The sequence below is a fragment of the Leguminivora glycinivorella genome, chromosome 17 (genome assembly GCF_023078275.1).
Source record: "Leguminivora glycinivorella isolate SPB_JAAS2020 chromosome 17, LegGlyc_1.1, whole genome shotgun sequence".
Classification (NCBI taxonomy): Eukaryota; Metazoa; Arthropoda; class Insecta; order Lepidoptera; family Tortricidae; genus Leguminivora; species Leguminivora glycinivorella.
The window spans coordinates 6,368,107-6,393,367 of NC_062987.1; the positions used below are offsets into that span (position 1 = coordinate 6,368,107).

The 25,261-nt window shown below is 37.5% G+C and overlaps 1 protein-coding gene across 5 annotated transcripts in view; it reads left to right on the plus strand.

Moving 5' to 3' along the window:
* LOC125235221 (protein TIS11) overlaps positions 1 to 25,261 on the plus strand; it is a 66,299-nt gene that overhangs the window by 36,799 nt on the left and 4,239 nt on the right. For 4 of the 5 annotated variants that reach the window (XM_048141704.1, XM_048141701.1, XM_048141702.1 and 1 more), the window contains one exon: positions 8,498 to 8,542. The exons of the other annotated variant lie outside the window; for it this stretch is intronic. In XM_048141704.1, the coding sequence (XP_047997661.1) occupies positions 8,498 to 8,542 (45 nt within the window). The remainder of the gene's footprint in view (positions 1 to 8,497; positions 8,543 to 25,261) is intronic. 5 annotated transcript variants of the gene reach the window in all.

Here is a 25,261-nt window from a genome sequence, read left to right on the forward strand (position 1 = left end):
ACTTAATAATATACATTTCCATATTTATACATTGAAATAGATATCATACACGAAAGGAAAAACGACACCGACGACGGTTTTTTTCCCACATTTCTAATTAACTACGCGCCTGCTTTCGAGTGCTTTAAATTTTAATAAACCAACTCATTCTTGAGGGGCTCGGGCCTCTCAAGGTCAGTGCAAATGTGATGCGTAGAATAGGTACTAGTATAGGTAGGTAGGGGCGCGGGGCGCGGGGCCGCGACTAAAGCTAGGAACATACTACGCGGACGTCCGTCGTAAATCGACCGCGGACGGGAATCTGGACAATGGAAATACACATAACCGTGCAAACTATCGGTCGACGGACGTGGCCGTGGCCTGGACGTCCGATCGAAATCTGGCTCGCTGGATGTTTTGTTCCGTGCACACTGATCGGTCGCGGTCGCGGTCGATTTACGACGGACGTCCGCGTAGTATGTTCCTAGCTTGAAGCTAGGAACACACTACGCGGACGTCCGTCGTAAATCGACCGCGGACGGGAATCTGGACAATGGAAATACACATAACCGTGCAAACTATCGGTCGACGGACGCGGACGTGGCCTTGAGCGCACGGACGTCCGATCGAAATCTGGCTCTCTGGATGTTTTGTTCCGTGCACACTGATAGGTCGCGGTCGCGGTCGTTTTACGACGGACGTCCGCGTAGTATGTTCCTAGCTTAAATCTTGTTCATTCACATCCGCTTGCATGTGTCGCGGATAGAGCGAGTACGTAGCGGCGAGCACACGTACTAACCGCGCGGAGGCCGTTTGCCACCCTGATGTATACCTATATGTACCTAAATGAATTTATTAGTGTGAGAGACCCTTACGAATAACATTCAAGTTAGTGTCAAGTGATTGACTGCACATGTCAAAACAAAAAACATTAGGAATTGGTCACACACGTGTTCAGTAATTATCTTTGGTAAAGGCAGTCACACACATGTTCAGTAATTATCTTTATTTTTTTAATAACTCGATAACCGTAAGAGTTAAGTTTCTTAGAGACATTAAATTCATTTGACCTTCCCTTAAAGTTAACAGAATTCAATAAAAACAGTGTGTATAACAAATAACAATTTTATTTACATGATTTATTTTAACTTGCATTAATATGCTGTTCTCGAACATATTGTATCGATAAACTACCTCACTAGTCGATCTGTGTCGATACTAACCCAACGAAGTAACTTTTCTAAGACGTCACCAGGTCACCACGCGTCCTTTTCTTTAGGGTGCTATAGAAAAGGATACCTATAGTTTTCTTTGTTCTTATTTACTGACAGACTTGTTTGACAGATTATATCAATTTATAGAGCAATCAATTTGATTAGTGAAACTAAATAATTTGTTATTCATGTTACCTACTTAAAACTGGAGTTTAAACATTTGGTATATAAACAACAATGTGCCACAGGACTCATAATAAAACGGCTCAACATAATTTTTAAGAAAAAAAACCGTCGCCTTTCGGTTTCTGGTGAAAGCTACTTGTGAATGTTGGATTATGTAGAAATGTGTAAGTATTTTTTAAAACTGCTTTTAATGCTTCAATTATTAGATGGCAACACAAATGAATATACGTATAACGTTAAGGTTTGAGGAGTTTCCTCAATTCCTCATGAATCCGATTACATTATAAGAAATCGAAGCTTGACAAACTTTGACTTGAAAACTCAATATGCTTAACAAACATAACTAAATAAATGTCACTGTTTTGGACTTAAATGCAAGCTTTTCTTCCAAAAATACCAAAGTCACTATGAGTGTGCCGTTCAGATTTGAGGAGTTCGGTTCTGACTATCATCAGCAGTTCCACTGCACCAAATGTTACTGTTCTGGACGTAAGTGCATGCTGTTCTTATAAAAATACCAAAGTCACTATAAGCGTGCCGTTCAGATTTGGTTCTGACCATCATCAGCAGTTCCACTGTACCAAATGTCACTGTTCTAGACGTAAGCGCATGCTGTTCTTATAAAAAATCGGCCAAGAGCGTGTCGGGCCACGCTCAGTGTAGGGTTCCGTAGTTTTCCGTATTTTTCTCAAAAACTACTAAACCTATCAAAATTAAAATAATTTTCCTAGAAAGTCTTTATAAAGTTCTACTTTTGTGATTTTTTTTATATTTTTTAAACATATGGTTCAAAAGTTAGAGGGGGGGGGACGCACTTGTTTTTCCTTTAGGAGCGATTATTTCCGAAAATATTAATATTATCAAAAAACGATCTTAGTGAACCCTTATTCATTGTTAAATACCTATCCAACAATATATCACACGTTGGGGTTGGAATAAAAAAAAATATCAGCCCCCACTTTACATGTAGGGGGGGGGGTACCCTAATAAAACATTTTTTTTCCATTTTTCATTTTTGCACTTTGTTGGCGTGATTGATATACATATTGGTACCAAATTTCAGCTTTCTAGTGCTAACGGTTACTGAGATTATCCGCGGACGGACGGACGGACGGACAGACAGACATGGCGAAACTATAAGGGTTCCTAGTTGACTACGGAACCCTAAAAATGGCAAAGTCACTATAAGCGTGCCGTTCAGGTTTGAGGAGTTTAAGTTCTGGCCATCATCAGCAGTTCCACTGCACCAAATGTCACTGTTCTGGACGAAAGTGCATGCTGTTCTTATTAAAATACCAAAGTCACTATAAGCGTGCCGTTCAGATTTGAGGAGTTCGGTTCTGACCATCATCAGCAATTCCACTGCACCAAATGTCACTGTTCTGGACGAAAGTGCATGCTGTTCTTATAAAAATACCAAAGTCACTATAAGCGTGCCGTTCAGATTTGAAGAGTTCCGTTCTGGCCATCATCAGCAGTTCCACTGCACCAAATGTCACTTTTCCGTACCCAAATGCATGCTGTTCCTTTAAAAACACAAAAATCAGCATATGTATGCCTTTCAGATTCGAGGAGTTTCCTCGATTTCTCCAGGATCCCATCTTCAGAACTGGGTTCTGAGAAAAATGGGACCAATCTGTATGCATATACATTCAATCAAAAAAATTTTTTTCAAAATCGGTCCAGAAGCGACGGAGATATCGAGGAACAAACATTAAAAAAAATAAAAAAAAACATACAGACGACTTGATATCCGTCCTTCTTGAGAGATGAGGCGACGGTTAAAAATAATACCAATAATAATAGGTGCGTGCTATATTTTACTCAGCAGCCGGCGTAGCCGAATGGCAATTGTCGACACCATATGCCGACAGAAATGTAGTCTAGCTCTGTCGCGCAAGTACGCAACAGCTATAATTAGAGGTAGATAGATACAACGAAACAAATATTATCGTGAGCACGTGTGCATTCGACTACGCACACTGATGAGCGGACCCAGCGCGTTCGTACATTGCGCACCACCTGCACGCACACATACAAACCGCGCGGCATACAATCCACTGGTAGGCTATGTCTACAACGCCATCTAGTAATGTCTGACTTTAAACGCTTGTACTATTATATATTCTGTGGTAGTACCATATTTTTGAGTAGATTTTTTCGATACTTATTTTTGCACTTGACTGTACAGTACAAAGATCTTATCGATTCTCAGCTATGTAACAATACTCGTTAGTAATTATAATGTAAAGTAACGCAATTTCCATAAAGCATTCGGTCATTACAAGGCAAACTCGCTGCCCTATAACTATAAATCTAACGCAATCCCGCAAAACCTGTTTAGGGCGTTATAAACTAGAATCATTATGAAATTGACTTTTATTAGTATTCAATTCAGATAAATTAGCCATAAATCTAGATATAGAACCTTTCGACATATTGTTCACGTCGTAAATTGACAACAAGGTTGCAATATAGGGGCGTGATTCCGCATTGTTAATTGACATATTTTTTATTTGTTTGATATTGTACATTGTTTATTACATCTTGTGACATGGCCAGCATGACCGGCATAGTACAAAAAATACGTATATAAGGTCCTAATTTATTAGTTGCAGATATTTTAACACATGATCCTTTACATTAAAATAATTAACTTTAAATATAAATTAAGAAATCTTTTCATGTAACTTTTTTGATTTAATTTTCCTAACAAAAAAATTAATTATAATTTCGTCTAAAAAAAAATCATCATGTGCATTATCACATGTCACAATAACACTGTCTGTCATGTCAACAATTGTTTGTTGTAAATGTCGTAAAGGTTCGGCGGGAAAACTGCACATGTCATTGAAGTGGCCAGTTACAGTTAAGTGGTACGTAAAAGAGGTACTAGAATCTGTTCAATGAGTTTTCATTTAATAATCACATAAACAGGGTGTTTTTACGTAGCAAATTTGTTTTTCCGTTTTTCCAAAAAAACATCGTAAAAGCTATAATGTTTCACGGTTTAATATACTCCAGAGACCGAGTACTATCAGCTGTAAAAATATCTGCATCTAATAAATTAGGACCTTATATATGTCTACGAGAACTTATGTAAATTAAATGTCTACAATTAAATTACATGGTCTCGAATAATAAAACTTTTAAATACTCTTTTCACTTTGTCACTCTTACACAGAGAGAAAGAAGCCATTGCACAAGCCACCAATAAGGCAAATCGAAGTGATCTCCAATTGGAAGAAACGTAATTGATTGGCGAGCAAAACGGTCCCAGAGACAGTAGGTTTGAGTGTCATCGGACGTGAGTTTTCATTTACAATGTCATATCCATTACAGCCTGCCAAAAAAGAGTAGAAAATACTTAGTTAATAGGGGCGCCTCCGTCTATGTAAATCGTTTTGCATGTGGCAACTATTTTGACAGATTTTGACACTTTTCAATGAGATCAGTTAAGTGTTGCTGTGTTAAGTTTAAGCTTAGTTTCATTTCTACTCTTTTTTGCCAAACTGTACAACATACGAGTTATTGATTAAAATATAACAAAATTAATAAAGCATCGTTGAATAAGCAAGACCAATATTTCTTTGTAAAAAGGGATCTTAAGCGAACCGTTAGGCGAAATGACAACATGAAAGTACATATAACACCACACTCAGTACCTACACATACAATACAAAGAGCATTATTTCGTATTAGACTAAACATTGAAACAATTCAGCACAATTTGCGAAACAAAACCTTCATTTAAGTACATGTAAGTCACGAAAGTTTGCGACTTGGTAGGAAGTAATAATCTTCTTTGTTAAGTTCATTGTTCTTCTTTCCTATACAAATGGCACATTTGAGTGTACATAGGCATATTATATTATATCACTTTAATTGCTCGACAAAAACGGGGACAATGTTCGCTTATGTATAATTAAAATATTTTTTCCTTATTAGTACTTGTTCAGTTGCACTCCGACTAATTGATATAGGTACGTGTAGTACTATATACCTAATACGCGTATGATACATGAAATTTCCTGAAAACAAGTAAATACGGAAAAACAAATCTCTGGTCATTGGGTCCAAAACTCCTTTTTTTGTATATTAGGTAGAGTCATTAGACTCATTAGTCATATCATATCACTTACCTTTGCCGAAAAATCGACGTTATATAAATGTTTCCCTCTTTTAAATCAGTTCATCAGTTAATTCATTTTGGACGGAGAGTAGGTAGGTGTTTCTACTAGCGTTACTAGCGATATTACAGACTATATAAAATGTATGTCTATGATTATGTGCATATTGAATCGTTAAACATAAATATTGGTTAATAGGTCGTAATTTTCCAGAAGACTTCTCTATATTTAATACATTTTTATGTACTTACTACCAATACGAAACAGCCGCGATACGCCAGCTGAATTAATGTCCCCAATTCTATTGAAGTGTTTAATTAGCGCAAGTGGCCCCGATTGCTCGAACAGACTTAACCAAACTCGTGTTTTTCATTCACAGTATAGACAACTCTCATAAACTCCATATTTTAAAGCGTTTAAGAAGACTGTCATTGGTTACCATACACAGGTCTTAAGGCTTAAGACCTGGTAACCAATGACAGTCTTCTCAGAACAATGACAGTCTTCTCACACCAGAAGTCTTTGTAGATTTTATAATTACCTAACATGTCGGCGGAGGATCGTAATACCAGGCATGCAGGTCCTAATATTCCTAATGTTTTCATGCAATATTTTGACGATAGTCACATTAAACTATAATAGATGTATCATAATGTAATAGGAAGGGAAATTTGCCCAAAAATAAGAGTCTCTTACTCCTCCTCTATTGAGTCAGGGAACGAGTCAAAGATTTTCTTTTTGTTAATAAGCCGCCGCCGGCTGTGTGACTCGCTTGAGTCGCGTTAAACATTATTAAGTTCTAGTACTTCTAGTCTCATCTTGAAAAGTAATCTGTGAAATTAACTTAAAACAACTCGTGTTTTCCATTCACGCTTCGAGTAAATTATTATGATCGTTAGTTTGCCTTCCTTCCCCTTCGTCGTGATTAGTTTGAATTAATCTTCTGATGCCTGCATCATTGTAAACAACGTTTTTCCTCATTTTGCTACTCGGTCCGATACATCCAACAATGTTTGATGTGTGTGTAGCTGTTTTTATAGAAAAACTAAGTTCTCTCATAACTGAGGATCGTGATCGATCATAATGGTCGTCTATGAGACACCAGTCAAAGGTCGCGTGGTATGGCCTCTGAATGGAAACACAAGTTTCTATATAATCTTGATGGTATCAGATCGCCTAGTAAAGATCTCGTCATTTGAAGCGTTCAGATTTTTCAAATTTGTTACTAGATCAATTTAAAAACGTAATGAAGTCATCTACTAATCTCGAAACGAAATAAACTACGACAAAGACAGGACATATGCCCTTATCCTAAATTTCGGGCAATTTTTCATACTTGTCATTTGATAAAACTAGTCACGAAACTCGTTTCTTAGTTTGCAAAAACTCCTTCGATACCGAGCCTGTTGAATTAGTATTCGGCTCCGTGAACTGCCGGGTTCAATTAACCATCACCCGGTTGCGTTGGAAACGACCACTCCTATTATAAGAGTCGTATTTTCAATGTTTGTGTTGCTAGAGCAGACGATCTCAACGCTCAACTAAGGCCAACCAGTTATAAGAGGGATCTGCTATTACGCGTTTGAAATACATATCTTGAGTTCACAGCTACACCAAACTGTCAACTCGTCAAGCAGTCGAAACATACACCCGGGTCGTGACACGGCACGTCTAACCGCGGTGGTGTAATACTTATTGTAGTCAGTAATTTCCACGTGCAACTAACGCAGTTAATTGTGCGGGTCGCGAGACTCGCGAGTCTGCCTACTGCGGAAAATAGATCTATACAGGCCGAAAAAACTAGTGACGCAACCAGTTTTGCTTCGAATTGACCCAAAACTGATTAGGTTTTGCGGTAGATCAAGCAATGTTGTCGTAATGATAAGCTAGGCTAGTTCAGCTAGTTGTGTTTCTGTAAAGGGCGTCGTCTATTTAGAAAAGAATATATTCATATTGATAAATACAAATCGTTTTGCCCCTCCGTTACTCAGGTTACGCTATTCAGCAATCGTTACGTATAGCTTCCAAAAGTTTTATCTCCAGCTTAGGAACAAACACCACTCGATAATATGTCAGTAATACAACTTGGGCTACTCCGTGTCCTATTCAGAACAGATTTTTAAAGTTTTAAGGATCTTACACCATACATGCAAATCCTGAAACTTATGGTATGGCAACTTACCTAGGTACTACGGAAGCCTTGCATCACGAATCTCTAATAACAAATCTATCTGTAACTACGAGTTTTCCCAACGGCTCCCCGCTCGGTTTTACTTTCTTGTAGGAAGTGCTGTCACTTTCGATGGAGACCGGTTGAGCGTACGCGAGCTATTCGGGCCACGGAGCAAGCGTTATACTTGCTCCGATTGCTACATCTACTTGTAATGCACGCAACTTTTAACGTAATCGCTGGTATGCAAGGACGTGGATGACTTCGAATCTATTTCAGAATGTATCGTCATTGTGTCGTCCTCAGCTTGTTTTGGGTTATCGATCTGATCTTGAACACATCTTTAGTCAGGATATTTTTATAATATCCATACTAGTATTATAAATGGGAAAGTGTGTGTGTCTGTTTGTTTGTCCGTCTATCACGGCAAAACGGAGCGACGAATTGACGTGATTTTTTAAGTGGATATAGTTGAAGGGATGGAAAGATGACAGAGGTTATTTTTTGCCTCTTTCTAACGCGAGCGAAGCCGCGGGCAAAAGCTAGTAAACCAATAAATACATCTTGATCTTTCGTCCTTGTTGCACAGGCAGCGGTGTTAAAATATCTCAACATAAATTCATACAACCCCTTGGTTACACACCTAATAAGCTTCTTGAGCAGGTACCTACTTACATAATTGTATTCCTCCTAAAGCTCTGTTGATACTGTCTGTACTGTACTATACCTGACGGTTAATATATGTAGTTAATCTTCTAAATAATTACAACACTCTTCAAAGTGTACCATTTTAACAATTTCTTTTCTTTTGTTCGCAGGTGAGCCCCGATTACTCGGACAATGGATTAATGATAACGACATTCGTAAGTTGACTCATCGACGCTTTGCATTATGAATTTATAATGCTTTTAGTTAGAGCCAATGAAGTTAAATAAAACTAGGTTTCTGTAATACCGCCCCAATTTATTACAGCCTGAATACATAATTTAGTTAATTGAAGGCAGTTATTGCAATTTCGACGCAATGGCAATGACCTTGCAAGTCTTGCAACTAATTGCATGAACATAGAGGGGCGTATTTTGATATTTTAATTAGATCTGTGTCATTCATATACATACATATATGGCCATACATACAATCTTCTTTGACTACAATTCTCAAATAAAAATTTGTAACGTGAAAAATTATTATAAATACTGGTAATCTTTAATATCAAGCTATAAAATATATCAACGAAAATGATTACAAATAGTAGCATGATATCTCTGACTCATGAAACTTACTGTTTAACTTGGACACTGGCCTCGAAAAGGAAGAGCTTCAATTAAACACCCAGTTTAATAATAAACAAAAGTATGTTTAATTCCACACAAATCACACCGAACACAAAATAACTCAAATATCATAACAAAACTACAATGCACTACCGTTCGCTAGTTTCCAGAAGGAAAAGCGACATCTCTCGGGAAATTGAGTAAACACGTAAGTAAGCGTTTTATACATACCGCCCACCAAGGACAACATGTCCTTCATCATGACCGCCCACCATGAAGAGACCAAGAAATCAAAAGTGAACTGAATACATATCAAATTTGGTGTGTACGGTTTTTAACATGTTTGATTCAATACAACTAACAGAACATAAAACGATTGATCTTCACAATACAACATATCTATAATAATTATGAACTAAAACAGTTTTGAACTTGACAAGTTAACACATCAATTAAAACTTTAGGTAAGTAAAGTACAGAATTTATTTCAATCATTCTACCGAAAAACCACTAAAATATACCAAAACCATTGAGGCTGAGTATTAACTTCCTTCAAAAGACACCCTCATCTTCAGTTTACGAGAATATAACGTGAACTAAAAAAATGAAGCAATGGATTATACATTAATATAGTTTTGACAACTAAGTGACCTAATAAACAAGATTCAAAGCTCTACTAGAAAAATAAATCAATCCAGTGGGCCAGATAAAATCCACCCGAGCGTGGTGTTTTGGGCTAATGGAAATCCATTTGGACCTTTCAGTAGACCATCCATAAGTATATGGCAATAAACCTTGCCTCCCAAAAGTATATCCGCTTTATTGGGTGAACTATAAGCTGGATCTGCCAACTTGATGTACTTTAACGCCGCCCACTCTGGAGCTACTACTTTCTCACTTGGAAGATAAGTAGTGATCTTCTTCACAACGTAAGCCTTCAAAACTGTATTGAAAGTTGGATCGGTGAGCGATTGAACTTTCAACTCAACTGCGTATTTAGAGACCTCAGAGGTCTGTTCACCACCTAATCCTGTAATTGAACCCTCTATGGGAACTTTCTTTAACCCTAATGCCTTCACAGCAGTTTCAGTGACAAATGAAGCCTGTGAGCACTGATCTATTAACGCGCGTACCACCTGTGAATCACCTGTCTGCGACTTAGTCTTTACAAGGGCCGTAGGCAACAACGTTTTTTCGTTAGCAATCTGTGCCGCATGACAGTTGATTACTGGCGTGATCTCTGTTTGGTTGTTCTCTGGAGATACATGTGTGGCTTCTTCCGAGACACCTTCAGTTACCTGACCTAAATTCTTTGAAATGGCAACTGAAGTTGGGACCTCCCTTGAATGAAGCAAGGAATGGTGTTTTCTTTTACATATTCGACAGCTTGTGGTTTTTTGGCAAAATCTAACAGTGTGATTGCTCCCTAAACAATTGTAACATATCCTATTTTTTGTAACAAATTCGTGTTTTTTCACAATGTCCGCTTTGGCAAATTTCTTACAAAAACACAGTTTATGGGGTTCTGTACAAAACTCACATGCTATGACCGACGCGCTAGCAATATGGAACACATTTTGTTTGATTGCACTACTCGAAGGTTTCTCGTAAGCACTGGTGACCTTATTGACGTTTCTCGGCTCAATAAACTCTAGAGCTCGGTACCGGCTGGTTAAGAACTCTTTGAACTGATCCAAGGTAGGAAATGTATCTGAGGTCAAGTTAGATGATACATTAAGCTCCCATTGCTTACGTGATTCTGGGTCTAGCTTTAATTTCAACAGATGTATCACTATGATGTCCCATGTGGAAACATCAATGCCTAAATTAGACAATGCACTCAAACAATCTGTTGATGTGTCTAAGAGATCCTTTAGAAGAGCAGGAGATTCAGTGACTGCAGGCTTTTGACTCAGGAGACGTTTAAGGATACAATGTGACAGGTATTTTTTATTATTGTATCGTTGCTCTAATATACTCCAACTTCTATCATAATTTGAGTCGGTTACCGGTATATTCCGCAGCAACTGCTCTGCTTCTCCTGTTAAATAACCCTTCAGATATTGCAATTTCTGCACATTATCCAAGGAGTTGTTGTTGTGGATCATACATAAGAATAGATCTCTAAATGTTATCCATTCTTGGTATTTGCCAGAAAAATAAGGGATGGTTAATTTGGGTAGTTTTACCGAATCTGACTTTGTTACAAATGTATTGTCCTGAATGTTGATCTTTGATTGACTTGAATGAAAACTTAGGAAATCAGTCAAACGATCTTTCAATTCACATTTATAATCTGTGTATTCATCCTCTGTTTTGTCATAAGTGTCCTCAATAATATAGCTTTGTGCTTGTAAAAGTGCTTGATCATATGTACGCATCAACTCTTTATGACCTTGTCTGAATTCTGACCAAAGCTGCTCTAGGGTGTCTAGTCGACTCTCTATGTAATGCTCCGTTATGCGTGCTTTCGGAGACTTTTTGAAATTAACATGTGCTTTAAAAATACGACTAGACAAGTCATTTTGAAAGTTTAGCAATGATTCCATGTTTGCAAATATCAAACTTTAGACAAAACAGATTTTGAATTGAACTTTAAAAATACTATAAAAATAAAAACTGTAAAACTATCAAAATAAAATTTCGGAAAATTTTACAAGTCTTTGACATTTAAAATTATGAAATATTTTACAAGTCTTTGAACTTTTTAAACACTTAGCAAAATCGGGCATGGATTCCCCCGTTCCAACAGGATTTTGCGAATTGTTCTAAGTTACTAATCTAGCTAATTATTCTAAGTCTAATTTGCATACAAACTACATCCGAATTTTTTCTATGTCCATGTAAATAACCGAATTTTTCCAAAGTAAATTTCTTCTTGTTAATAAAGTTCAAAATTCCGTAGCAAAATAAATTCTTTTACACAAGGTTGAAAATTGCTTGAAAATTAAATAAATGTACTTACAGTTTGCACTTGACACACTCACTGAACTGACAACACTGACACTGATGACGTAAAGCTCCTTCTTCGTTGACCTTCTCTTGGCGCATGCGCTCTTGTCGCACCGCCGGTGACTCAGCCTGGACGCCGCTAGGTGGCGCCACTGTGCGCTGCTTCACTGAACTTCTCCTTCTTTGGACGAAGAAAGGCTCCGCCGCACTTTGACACTACTTCAAAAACTGCTCTATTATCCGATTCGGAGGACCATGTTTAACTTGGACACTGGCCTCGAAAAGGAAGAGCTTCAATTAAACACCCAGTTTAATAATAAACAAAAGTATGTTTAATTCCACACAAATCACACCGAACACAAAATAACTCAAATATCATAACAAAACTACAATGCACTACCGTTCGCTAGTTTCCAGAAGGAAAAGCGACATCTCTCGGGAAATTGAGTAAACACGTAAGTAAGCGTTTTATACACTTACATACATACAATCACGCCTGTATCCCATAAAGGGGTAGGCAGAGCACATGAAACTACTAAAGCAGCTAAAGCTTCAGGGCCACTCTTGGCAAATAAGGGGTTAAAAGAAAACGAAACTGTGGCATTGCAGTGACAGGTTGCCAGCCTCTCGCCTACACCACAATTTAACCCATATCCCATAGTCGCTTTCTACGACACCCACGGGAAGAAAGGGGGTGGTGAAATTCTTAACCCGTCACCACACAGGCATCTTAACCCGTCACCACACAGGCAACTTCATGCTCATGAACTTGGCCCCTGAAATGTTGGTTTTTAACTTAAAAAATCAAACTTTTTGACACTTAATCGTATGAATGAATTACTTTATTACGATAAACGTGGTATACATGAGGTAGTACATTATTATCATTGAGTAGCAATAAATGGTTAAACATGACCACAAATGGCACGCAAAATTATATCTTCGTATTTTGTTTTTACCGTCACTTCAACCGTCAGCTAACATACATTATTGACGCTTACATATAACGTGGTATCTATCATAATAATTATAATCAGGAAATTCAGCGCAAGGACCAGATCCTCCTCGTGCCAAGACCTATTCATTCTTCATGGAAAACAGTTTATCCGTTTTACAACGTGAATGACACATCACACAATTTGCGGGGAAAGTGGAACTGGTGCTGACGTAACAATAAAAATCGCACGGACAAAGGAATTACTGCAACCAGATATACTGACGTAAGGGTCTAAGTCACCACTAATGGTCGGCACACAAAGGTGACATGGCTTCGTAAACAGATTTAAGCTGGTCATACAAATTAAGTGAAGTATGCTGCTTCAGCCCACTTAGTATTTTTAGCAATCGAAAAAACTTTGCAAAAGTAAGCTTTGTGGTTCCACGTATGGCAATTTTACAATAGACCTTCGTAATATAAGTTCCTGGTGGGAAGCGGTGACTAGGCCATCATTAAACTCCCATTTTTCGTTACACTTGACGCTATACACACTCACTATAATCGACCTGCGAGGGTAAAAGGTAGACCCTGTACCTACTTAGTAGCCTACACGCATGGGTAGCTTAGTAACTTTAGTCATTCGACCCGTATGGATCTACCACATTCCAACTACCATACTGCGCGTAACTACTCTCATGTTTCCTTAACGTTTGCTCGTCAGACTAGGAAATATAGTAATATGACAACTTTACCGTGGTGAAACTTGAATCAACACGTACTAAATCTCTTTAGTTACCTATCAAGACTTGCCTCTATATTAGCTCCACGTAGTCGCCTATTTCAACTGAAACTTGATCGAATTATAAGATCATCCATAACAATGAAAGCGGCGAGCGGGTTACCACCACAGTGCAACGTTGTTTACTCGCTCGGTTCTGCAAATCGACCTCGGGGCAGCGTTGCATCTATAAATAAGGAGGTGCTAAAAGCGGCCTGGGCAGGGACGTGCTTCCTCCGCTTTGAGCCGAGGGGTAAACATCGAACGGAGCCCTTTGTTGACACTCGCTTTACGGCCGCCGACTGCACCACCTCGGCGCGCCGGTTTATTGCGCGCGCGCAGTAAACACCGCGCCAAGCTGCGCCGGCGACCTACGTCTTCGCTTTTGTCGTATAAACCAAGGGAAAAATATCGTAGGAACGGTGATATTGTCTAACACAAACGATCCACAGCTGGTCTGCGTCAAGTAAGTTCAGCCAGACTGATCGGAATGTGAACTTAGTGTTTATAGTAAACAAATATGATGTCCTTAATGTCTACATATCTATTGAACGCAGATCCAAGAAATTTTTATTTTCAAGTAGTCTTCAATACGCATTCAGCACGTCAATCGACAACTATGTTCCAAGAAAGGCAAATTGTCAACGGATGTATTTAATATAATCCCGTTGTATCTATTGTTTTAGACGCTTTTCGCATACCGTATCTCTCGGCTAGATCCACACAAAAGCTACTGCTTCTTACATACTTATGCTGTGAATTCTCAAAACAATAGCCATAACGTTTACACCTTCAATTCTTGAAACCTCGTCCTTGCTGACGACGTACGTGATTTCCTTGCTCTTCAATATCCACAATACATTTCCATTGTTTCGTCTAATGTATAAAGACAATCGCGGTATTCAAATAAATACGAACGGGTAACATGTGATGGCATTTATATACCATAGGTGGCTCGATCTGGCATGACAATCACGATGCCTGCCTATCTGCATGCGCGAAGGCGCGCGGAGCGGTGCGGTGGCCGCGTCCGGTCTTACTCATCTAACAGTTGCTAACTAAATATGCTAACCACCGAGCTTACAAAGTGTTCAGTGTTCAGTCTAAGAAACTGCATTAAAAGCTGTAATAAATATTGTAGGTACCTTTCTTTTTTTCTCGACTTCGTCAAAAGGAGGGTTTTATTCTTCAAAAAACAAACCATTTGGATCCGTGACACAATTATAGGTAGCTGTATGCTACCACACCAAAAGTAAACCATTCTGTTGATTTTCAATAATATATAACAACCTTTCTGTAAAAAGGGCACAATTTTTCTAATATAAGCGGTCACTCGTAAATGCCTCTTTTACTTCTCGCGTTAAAGTTAGATTACTGTCGTTATACGAATTACTTAATGCGTTATAAATAGCACTTTTAATCAAGCAGCGAAATAGTCTATTCGCAGTTTTAGCACATTGAGCATAGGAGTAATTTATGAGATCATACTAATCTAGTAACATAATAAAATTTGTTGCACTTCATTACAATCACATGGCGAGTTGAACTCCGCGGGAGACCATACGCTATAATTGTCAATGCGTCTATTTTAATAGCCTGTACTGTAGGCCGAGCATAGCGTTATTAATGACTACGTCGGGAGGGCTTGCATTAAAACTAGGAGTGCTATAGTTCAATCTACTGGAAATAATTACACAACACTAAACTGTCCATTACATGCTGCGTTTTATACTGTTCTGATCGGTTTAGCGTTTCAAGAAAATTGCATAAACTTTTACGCGATTCGAAACAAACTCAACCTTTAGTTCATACGCAGGAAAGGTTTATAACATTTACGACACTTGTTCAATATTAAGACGATACGATTCAGGTCAATTCTCCATACAAACGCTCTCGACTATTTCCTCCCTGGTTTTTGAAGATAGAGCAATGATTTTTTCAACACAGATTATTATTATATTTTTATCTGTGTCGGACCGTTTTTATTTTTTTGCTATTTTTATTTTAAAAGACGCTAGAGCCAATCAAAAATTTCTAAAAACGGCCTTTTTCAATATGGCTCAAACAAAGGTGTGGTAGGTACTCGAGATCGGTAACAATTAGCCAAAAAATCTAAACGGTCCGACACAGATTATTTCATTGTTATTCAGATTCTCAAATTTTGTTCCGTTTCAATAAGTTTTGAAGGAGGAAACAGTTGAGACCAGAACCTCGATTTTAAAGATTTTTCGCAATATCTTTTAACTGAGCTGAGATGTTCTTAATGGATATTTTTTTTTTCGATTAATCTAGTTAATAACACTAGTATATTTAACTGAAATTCCCAAATTGAAAGGGCTTTCCATTTTAGCATTTTCGCTCCTGTAGCGTCTTAAGAGCAACTAGGTACTATGTACTTACTAAAGGCTTAGGAAAACTCAGATAGAGTATAATAGTTACTTATGTGACAGGAGTAGTAATGTAGAAATTGCAGAACATTCCCAAAAAGCGGAAACATTCTTGAGAATGTTCGCAGAACATTCCTGCAATATGAAATTTATTGTTTAAACGAGAGAATATACTAGAAATAAAGTTTAAATGGGCATAATATAAAACTATATGTTATTATACATAAGACCGCCTGTTGTTACCTCTGTTTAATTTGTTTTGTTTCTTGTGTATTACTTGTAAACTATGTGAGGTGTGCAATAAAGAGTATTGTATTGTATTGTATACATATAATATTGTCTATTACAGTTAGCTATTTTGTTGACAAGTGATAAGTTACCAATAAGTTGCTTAAATTCTCACTATACTTCAGGGAACATTTCTACTTTCAGACTTCACAGTTTTAGTCCTGACTTTTTTAAATTAGGTACCGAACTATTATTTCTTAATTGATTGATGGATCTTGATATGGTCATGTCAAAATATAAATAAAAAAAAAGATCGCTGTCAGGATCGAACCTGAGAACATCGGCATACGAAGCCAGCGCACTACAACGGGACTACGTCTTGACTTGCTGAGTCCGACGAAATCATGGTATAAACTACGAAGTTACTAAGTATTCTGATAAATTCTCGTTCTCGAGAACATTCTCAGAAGTTACCGAAAACTCTCATGAGGAAAGTATCATAGACAGGAGTATCATGAGAGACTGGTGTTTTAAGACGAGACGATACGGTAGGGGTCAATTCTCCATACAAACGCTCTCGACTATTTCCTCCCTGGTTTTTGAAGATAGAGCAATGATTTTTTCAACACAGATTGTTATTATTTTTATTTGTGTCGGACCGTTTTGATTTTTTTGATATTCTGCTTTTTAAAGACTAGAGCCAATCAAAAATTTCCAAAAACCGCCTTTTTCATTGTGGCTCAAACAAAGGTGTGATACTCAAGATCGATAACAATTAGCCAAAAAGTCTAAACGGTCTCCGACACAGATTATTTCATTGTTATTCAGATTCTCAAATTTTGTTCCTTTTAAATAAGTTTTGAAGGAGGAAACGGTCGAGAGCAGAACCTCGATTTTAAAGATTTTTTCGCAATATCTTTTAACTGAGCTGAGTTGTTCTTAATGGATATTTTTTTTTCGATAAATCTAGTATATTTAACTGAAATTCCCAAATTGAAAGGGGGGCCCTTTCCATTTTAGCATTTTCGCTACCGTATCCTCTTAATACCTAATAATTTTATTATGTGCATACAATATACATAACTTTATATACATCCATATAAGAAGTTTTTTACAATATGTACACTTGTACAGACACAGTCTGTTCAGGTAAGTCATCAACAAGTGATTGAAAACGTTCGATATTTGAAACGAAAAAAAGGACTAATCGATGAATTCCATCATCATCGCAAATTATTCTTTATTTGTAACAGAATATTCTAAAGAGTATCGGTTGCCATTGTCAATATCTTAAAAATAAAAAATATTACGAATGCACTATATTATAAAACATAATATACAGATTTATTTAATATATCGTCACTACTTTGAAAAAATCTCGTATCTCATGCTTCTCCTCAAAGTTAAAACCCAGTAAGTCTATATGCATTCCATGTGGTGATACTTTCACTACAATTTTCTTTCCGTTGACAGAAGAAGATACATATGGGTTTTTTTAGGCGAAGTAGGCAACCTGTCACTGCAATGTCACAGTTTCTTTTCTTTCAACCCCTTATTTGCCAAGAGTGGCCTGAAGCTTTATAGTTTTAGTGTTCTGCCTACTTATGGGATACAGGCGTGATTGTATGTATGTATGTAAGTCTATGCATTCCATACATACTTACTACAATTTTCTTTTCATTGACAGAAGAAGATACAAGTTTTTTTCGAAGTAGTGACGATATGCCATTTGCTTATCGCTCCTAAACCTATTATAGAGAACTTATAATAGGGATGTAGATGTACAATAATAAGAAATTGACAATTTTATCAGATTCTAGAAGCGCTAACCAAACTGAATGCCGTTGATCCATATCTCCGATCCAAATATAATTATGGAAATTGTTATGAAACGTTTTCTTGTACATATCTTTATTCTGGTACATTCATATTTTCAACTCTTTCCACGTTTGTAGAGGCCTTATTTATTTATTATTTGATCCGTATTTTGTTTCAATTGTAACAAACCTGTGCGAGTTGTGAAATGCGTCACATAATTAATCATAGCTGTAATGCAGGCCAAACTGCGCACTGTCATCGGGTGAATCACAATAACGGCCTTTGTTGTGATTCCGTGTTTGCAGTATGCCAGTCGTGTTTACGTTAATTTGAGGGAGATACTATAATTACTATTTAACCACAAAGAAACTTGTTTTTCCGTATTTTTCAAAATCATATTTTTGGAATCACACAACTTGTAACAAAACAACTCCTGTAGTCGACTCTGTTCACCCAGGTCAGATGACACTTAGTTCACTTTTATGTGATTGTATTATGGGCCAATATAATACTGAAGCGGTTACTACAGTTACTAATATGTTTGTATGGGCCAATATAATACTGAAGCGGTTACTACAGTTACTAAGTTTGATACGAAACGGAAATTTCATTAAATATCTCGTTTTACGATATGCGATATATCTATGCGTTAATAGAAGAGCTAAATCATGCATATTATGCATATGCAGTCGGTACATGAAGAGTAGGAAGACGTTCTATAGAAAACGATTACGTCAAATATTGCTTGTTGGTTCGAGCGCATGTAAGTTTGTCTTTATTCATAGCAACAAGCCAAGAAATTTCCTCAATGCTAATCGAAATAAACAAGTTATTGTTCGAGACGTAGCTCGCAGGGGCGAGGCGAAATACTGAAAGGTTAATGACTACACAGCCATTATTGGGAGGTTGTGGAGACTCGGAGGGGCCGAGCATCTCGACACTGGTTATTTTCGCGCAATCATTCAATAAACTTGATGGGCCCAATCGACAAGACCCTCTGCCTCCTCAAAGAAATGGACCAATTTCTACTGCCGATTATTTTAACGGTTACCAATTTAGCACTCATGAGACTAAAATATGATTCTAGTAACACAAGAGTTAACTTTATAGTGGTAGTATAGACATGACGGTGCGTGTCGCTGGTCAAGCGTTAAAATCGTTAAAAGTTCATTTAAATATAGAACGCATTTGATTAAAAGCAATTAACGGTCAATTAAGCAGTTCTCTCGAGAGTTATACAGCTCGTCCAATTGTCGCGGGGCGGCCCCTCGGCCGGCTAGCTCGATTTAATGCTTGTTTCAATCGTTAGAGCCCTTTGAAATTTCTCCTGTTATGTTAATATTTCTTTACTTTACTGTTATAATTTAGGGAAAAGTGTGTAGCCTGAGAGAAAGCTTTTCTTCTGCAAATATAATGATTAATCGTATGAATCTTTAGCAGTTAATCATTATTTCATTTGCTTTCTCTAAATATTCGCAGTATCGTCAAATCTTGTCTGAAAGATTAGGAGCTAAAGATATTCTGCTTATTTAAATTGCTAAACCATGCCTACTGACAACTGCAACCCAGTTTCGTGTTCTTTGTTGTAAATAAGCCGATGATCTCAAGAGGTCGACCAAAAAATATATTTAGAAGGATCTCCAGTTCACATAACCTTACTAAAGGTGTGAATTGTCATTGATTGTGTGCGTAAAATATGCAAGCTACCATACCTACCAAGTTAGAGGTGTTTCAAAGATCATTGACCTAAAGTGTTTATCAAAATCGGCGGTGTATTTTTGATAGTGTTACACATATGCAACCTAATAGCTTTCCGATAAAATCAATATACATATACTGTACCTAAATGCGAATTACCTAAAGGCATTCAACGACATAAGTAATAAAGAATTCAGATCTCTTTTAATGTTACACAAAGTAACACACATCTGTAAATATTTTTTAATTAATTATTTATTTGTGCTATTCTCATTAGGCGTTTTGTTAACGAATGTCTTGTGCATCTGTATTTGCACCTCGACTCTGTGTCTACAGAGCGCTCGCCGGCTCGTGGCACATTTGTTTTCGTTTGCTGAAGTCGTTGGCCTCTGTTCAGTTCATCCATGTGAATAGAGCTCTAATGTTTGCTCGTTTCATTTAATGTCACTGTAATTCTGGACGCTTATGTCATCCGCAAAAGAGTCCACTTCAAAACCAATACCGGTTCCGTAAACGTTTTGCTGTTCGGCTAATATAACCTCGAGGCGTGCTTAAGTTTCAACCTAGCTTGCATACGGAGCTAGCAAACATCTAACGAACTGTACCAACAATACTTTGGCTCGAGCCGCGTGTTTATCTCGTTGACAACACGCCTCGCTAACCAAAACTGCTCACACGAACTCGTGACGTTACTCGAACGTTCATCGGAGTCTGTTACAAAACTTCAAACAACCGCTTTGCAGCCAATAGTTATTTGTTATACAAGGGGGCAAAGTTGTATTTTAACGCCGAGTGTGGAATTGAAAAACGAGCAAGTGAAAGGGTTCTATAGTTGAACCACGAGCGAAGCGAGTGGTTCGAGAATAGAATCCTGAACTTGCGAGTTTTTTAACACACGAGAAGTAAAATACATTTGCACCCGAGTGTAACACAAAACTTTTCCCCTCACTATAGCGAGGAAACTACAACGCAAAAAATGCGTTTATCACTGCTTCCAGTAGTTCCACAGGTGGTAAATCATCTTTATTACTAGATTCACCTACTTTTATCAATTTTAAAGCAGTTAATTTGACTTTATTCAAGGTCAAATTACTTTACCCACTAGTGGATAAAATGCGTTTTTACCCGCTGCTATTAAAGGACAAAACACGTGTTTCCGAGCTAGTGAGGGGAAAATATTATTTACTCTCTGCACGCAGGAGGCATATTGTTGTTTAAATAAGTAATACTATGTAAATTATATGGTGATGAGGCTAATATCTAGTATTAGTGTGATTACAATAAACACCCGAGCCGTGGGCCGAGCGGCCGCGGCTGAATGCCCTCAGTTTGAAACGCAACGACCGCGGCCATTTGAAATCGACAGTGATTACAATTTTCCCTGGAGCTCGGTTGCGCGGGCGCAACGTCCGATGGAAAGCAAGCAACATTTAACCAATGTTCTGCTCTAATAACTCTCTAATTACGCCTTGGCCGTCGTTTTCCTTCGACACTTGGCGGACACCAACTTAACCCCTGCGCTTTTCACTGCAACATTTCACCCGCGCTTGCACTGCCACGGCTCCGGCACGCTCATTTGTTTGCTACACTTTCGCCTTTGACAGGCCTATATTGTTTCAATAGACAGATATATATTCTAAACTATCAATTCCGTTCGTCGTCGGTCGTTCACTCGGCGTTTTAGGAGTAGTGCAACGGTAACGTTTCTTTGTCTTATATGTTGAAAGGTTTTCCTCTGTCTTGCTCGAATTTATCACGCATCACGCTTTTACGTCTTAAAAAAATTGTCATATATTGGACTACTTTAGTCCAACCAGCTTTTGTAGACTTCATTAGCTGCGACCTATGTTTACCAAAGAGAGGTAGATTATTTTAAATTCATTCTTATTATTATACAGAATTCGGTGCGGACTTCGGAGTCTTCGGACGCGGAATCAGCTCTAGCTGACCAAAAATTGCTCGGTAGTATGAAGACGCTTACGCGTAGTCGTCGCTAAACGCATGCATACGCATAGTCATACTGACGACTAAAGCTGATTTCGCGTCGATAAGTTTGGGGAGACCCTTACGGACCTAGCTATGCAGCTACATAGGCTATATGTAGGACAGTCACTTAATTGTGGAACCTTTATTTACTACTAGCGGTTATTGCCCACGGAGAACAATAGGTGCTCAATTGCTCATATGTATATACGTACACCAATAAAAGCTACGCGTGTAATTGCCTGCCTACCGTTTGGTAATAACTACGGAACTGAGTTAACCATTATGCTGCTCTGCTCTAATTTCATATCCTTCCTCAGATTTTTCTGAATATCAAAGGTAGACATAAGATAAATGCTACACAATCATACATTTAAAGATGTCCCCATAACTTATGCGAGTAAACCAGTTGTGTAAATCACAACAAAATATCATTTGTACGCCGTATTCCTAAACACAAGTGTTTGCGTGTTTACGATCCCCGGACGAGACGGAGGCGAATAGAATATACAATGACATGTCATTCACATCGATTGAGGCCGCATACAAGATGCGCCGTATCATAAATTATGTATAGAGCTCATGTTCCGCGTCACTCAGATCGGCCCGACCTTCGCGCCGCTCTCCTCACCGAGCTCGAGGCTCACAAATCTGGTAAAACCTTCGTATTTAAGTGCTCTTGCGAAACCTTGAAACCTTGCGTGGGTCGCTTTATTGTCTCCGCGTCTCGCTACACGCCAAACTTGAATGTCTTACAAAGTCCATTCACTAACGTATTCTCGTCATTTCATCAAGCCGCTATGGTAATTATAGACCCAGAGCCCAGGCCCGCCAGACCTTCCTCAAATTCTCAAGGATGAAACTTTGGGGCAATGTAGAGTTCATATCGGCGGTTAATGTGTGCATATTTTCTAGTTCGGCCCATCGGCCAATTTTTTGCTATCAAGTGATGAAGGTGAAAAAAAAAAGTGCTTACTTTCCTTAAATTCTCAAGGCTGATTTTTATATATGTGTTAGAGCACGTTGTTAAAAATTGGTTATCATCAATGCCAGACCGTTTCCGCCGGCCATAACTTTTACCAGACGCGACAAAGTTGGCAAAAAACGACTCTAACTTACCTCATTTTCTCAAGCCTGATTTTGATATATGATACGCAGGGACCTGTAACTAGACCGTTTGTAAGCAGCCAGACCAATCGGATGGACCCAACCATCCGCCAGACCGACTTAAAGTTTCGATATGAGCATTAGCAGATTTGAAATATTCCGGGTCTATAAAAGCTAAAAACTTGAATTTTCTACATTAAGCTACGTGTATATTGTATACTTGACGTAATAAGCGACTTTCAAAAATTTTACTTCTAAGGAAATAAAAAAATGAAAGTTTATATGTGGTGCAAGATTAGTTTTAAGCTATGAATTTTATTTACACTGCGTAAGTACATGTGTATTTTATTATAAATATAACTTTTACCAGACGCGACAAAGTTGGCAAAAAACGACTCTAACTTACCTCATTTTCTCAAGCCTGATTTTGATATATGATACGCAGGGACCTGTAACTAGACCATTTGTAAGCAGCCAGACCAATCGGATGGACCCAACCATCCGCCAGACCGACTTAAAGTTTCGATATGAGCATTAGTAGAATTGAAATATTCCGGGTCTATAAAAGGTAAAAACTTGAATTTTCTACATTAAGCTACGTGAATATTGTATACTTGACGTAATAAGCGACTTTCAAAAATTTTACTTCTAAGGAAATAAAAAAATGAAAGTTTATATGTGGTGCAAGATTAGTTTTAAGCTATGAATTTTATTTACACTGCGTAAGTACATGTGTATTTTATTATAAATATAACTTTTACCAGACGCGACAAAGTTGGCAAAAAACGACTCTAACTTACCTCATTTTCTCAAGCCTGATTTTGATATATGATACGCAGGGACCTGTAACTAGATCATTTGTAAGCAGCCAGACCAATCGGATGGACCCAACCATCTGCCAGACCGACTTAAAGTTTCGATATGAGCATTAGTAGAATTGAAATATTCCGGGTCTATAAAAGCTAAAAACTTGAATTTTCTACATTAAGCTACGTGTATATTGTATACTTGACGTAATAAGCGACTTTCAAAAATTTAACTTCTAAGGAAATAAAAAAATGAAAGTTAATCAATGTTACAACGGTATATAACTAAACGAATTTCCTTTCTCCTACAAAACATGGTAACATACCTAAGTGACGAACTTTAGAATTACAAGTTTAGGAAGTTTAAACATTTGTACTCAATACGAACATCATCAACCCCGTTATAACCCATGTCGGAGATGCTGAATTTTCAGACACGAGTACATTCTTCAAATACATGTATGCCGTTATAAAAAGTTTAGAATACTTTACGTGTGTACACAACATATACACTTAAACTTTCCACCTCATTTTAACTGAACTTATATAAATGCTTAAATAACTTTTGTAGTATGCGAGGGATTTGACATTATATGCAACATACCTACACATAGTGCCTTTATACATAGTTTGAGGTCCCTCGCCCACAAATTAAAAAGGATCGATCTTAAAACTAATTTTAAACCACCTTGTTCGACGATCGAAAAAAAAGTTTAATTTACTTTTCTTCTTTAAATTTATAATAAAATACACATGTACTTACGCAGTGTAAATAAAATTCATAGCTTAAAATTAATCTTGCACCACATATTAATGTAGAAAATTCAAGGTGAAAACCTTTTATAGACCCGGAATATTTCAATTCTACTAATGCTCATATCGAAACTTTAAGTCGGTCTGGCGGATGGTAGGGTCCATTCGATTGGTCTGGCTGCTTACAAACGGTCTGGTTACAGGTCCCTGCGTATCATATACCAAAATCAGGCTTGAGAAAATGAGGTAAGTTAGAGTCGTTTTTTGCCAACTTTGTCGCGTCTGGTAAAAGTTATATTTGTAATAAAATACACATGTACTTACGCAGTGTAAATAAAATTCATAGCTTAAAATTAATCTTGCACCACATATAAACTTTCATTTTTTTATTTCCTTAGAAGTAAAATTTTTGAAAGTCGCTTATTACGTCAAGTATACAGTATACACGTAGCTTAATGTAGAAAATTCAAGTTTTTAGCTTTTATAGACCCGGAATATTTCAATTCTACTAATGCTCATATCGAAACTTTAAGTCGGTCTGGCGGATGGTTGGGTCCATCCGATTGGTCTGGCTACTTACAAATGGTCTAGTTACAGGTCCCTGCGTATCATAATATCAAAATCAGGCTTGAGAAAATGAGGTAAGTTAGAGTCGTTTTTTGCCAACTTTGTCGCGTCTGGTAAAAGTTATATTTATAATAAAATACACATGTACTTACGCAGTGTAAATAAAATTCATAGCTTAAAATTAATCTTGCACCACATATAAACTTTCATTTTTTTATTTCCTTAGAAGTAAAATTTTTGAAAGTAGCTTATTACGTCAAGTTTACAATATACACGTAGCTTAATGTAGAAAAT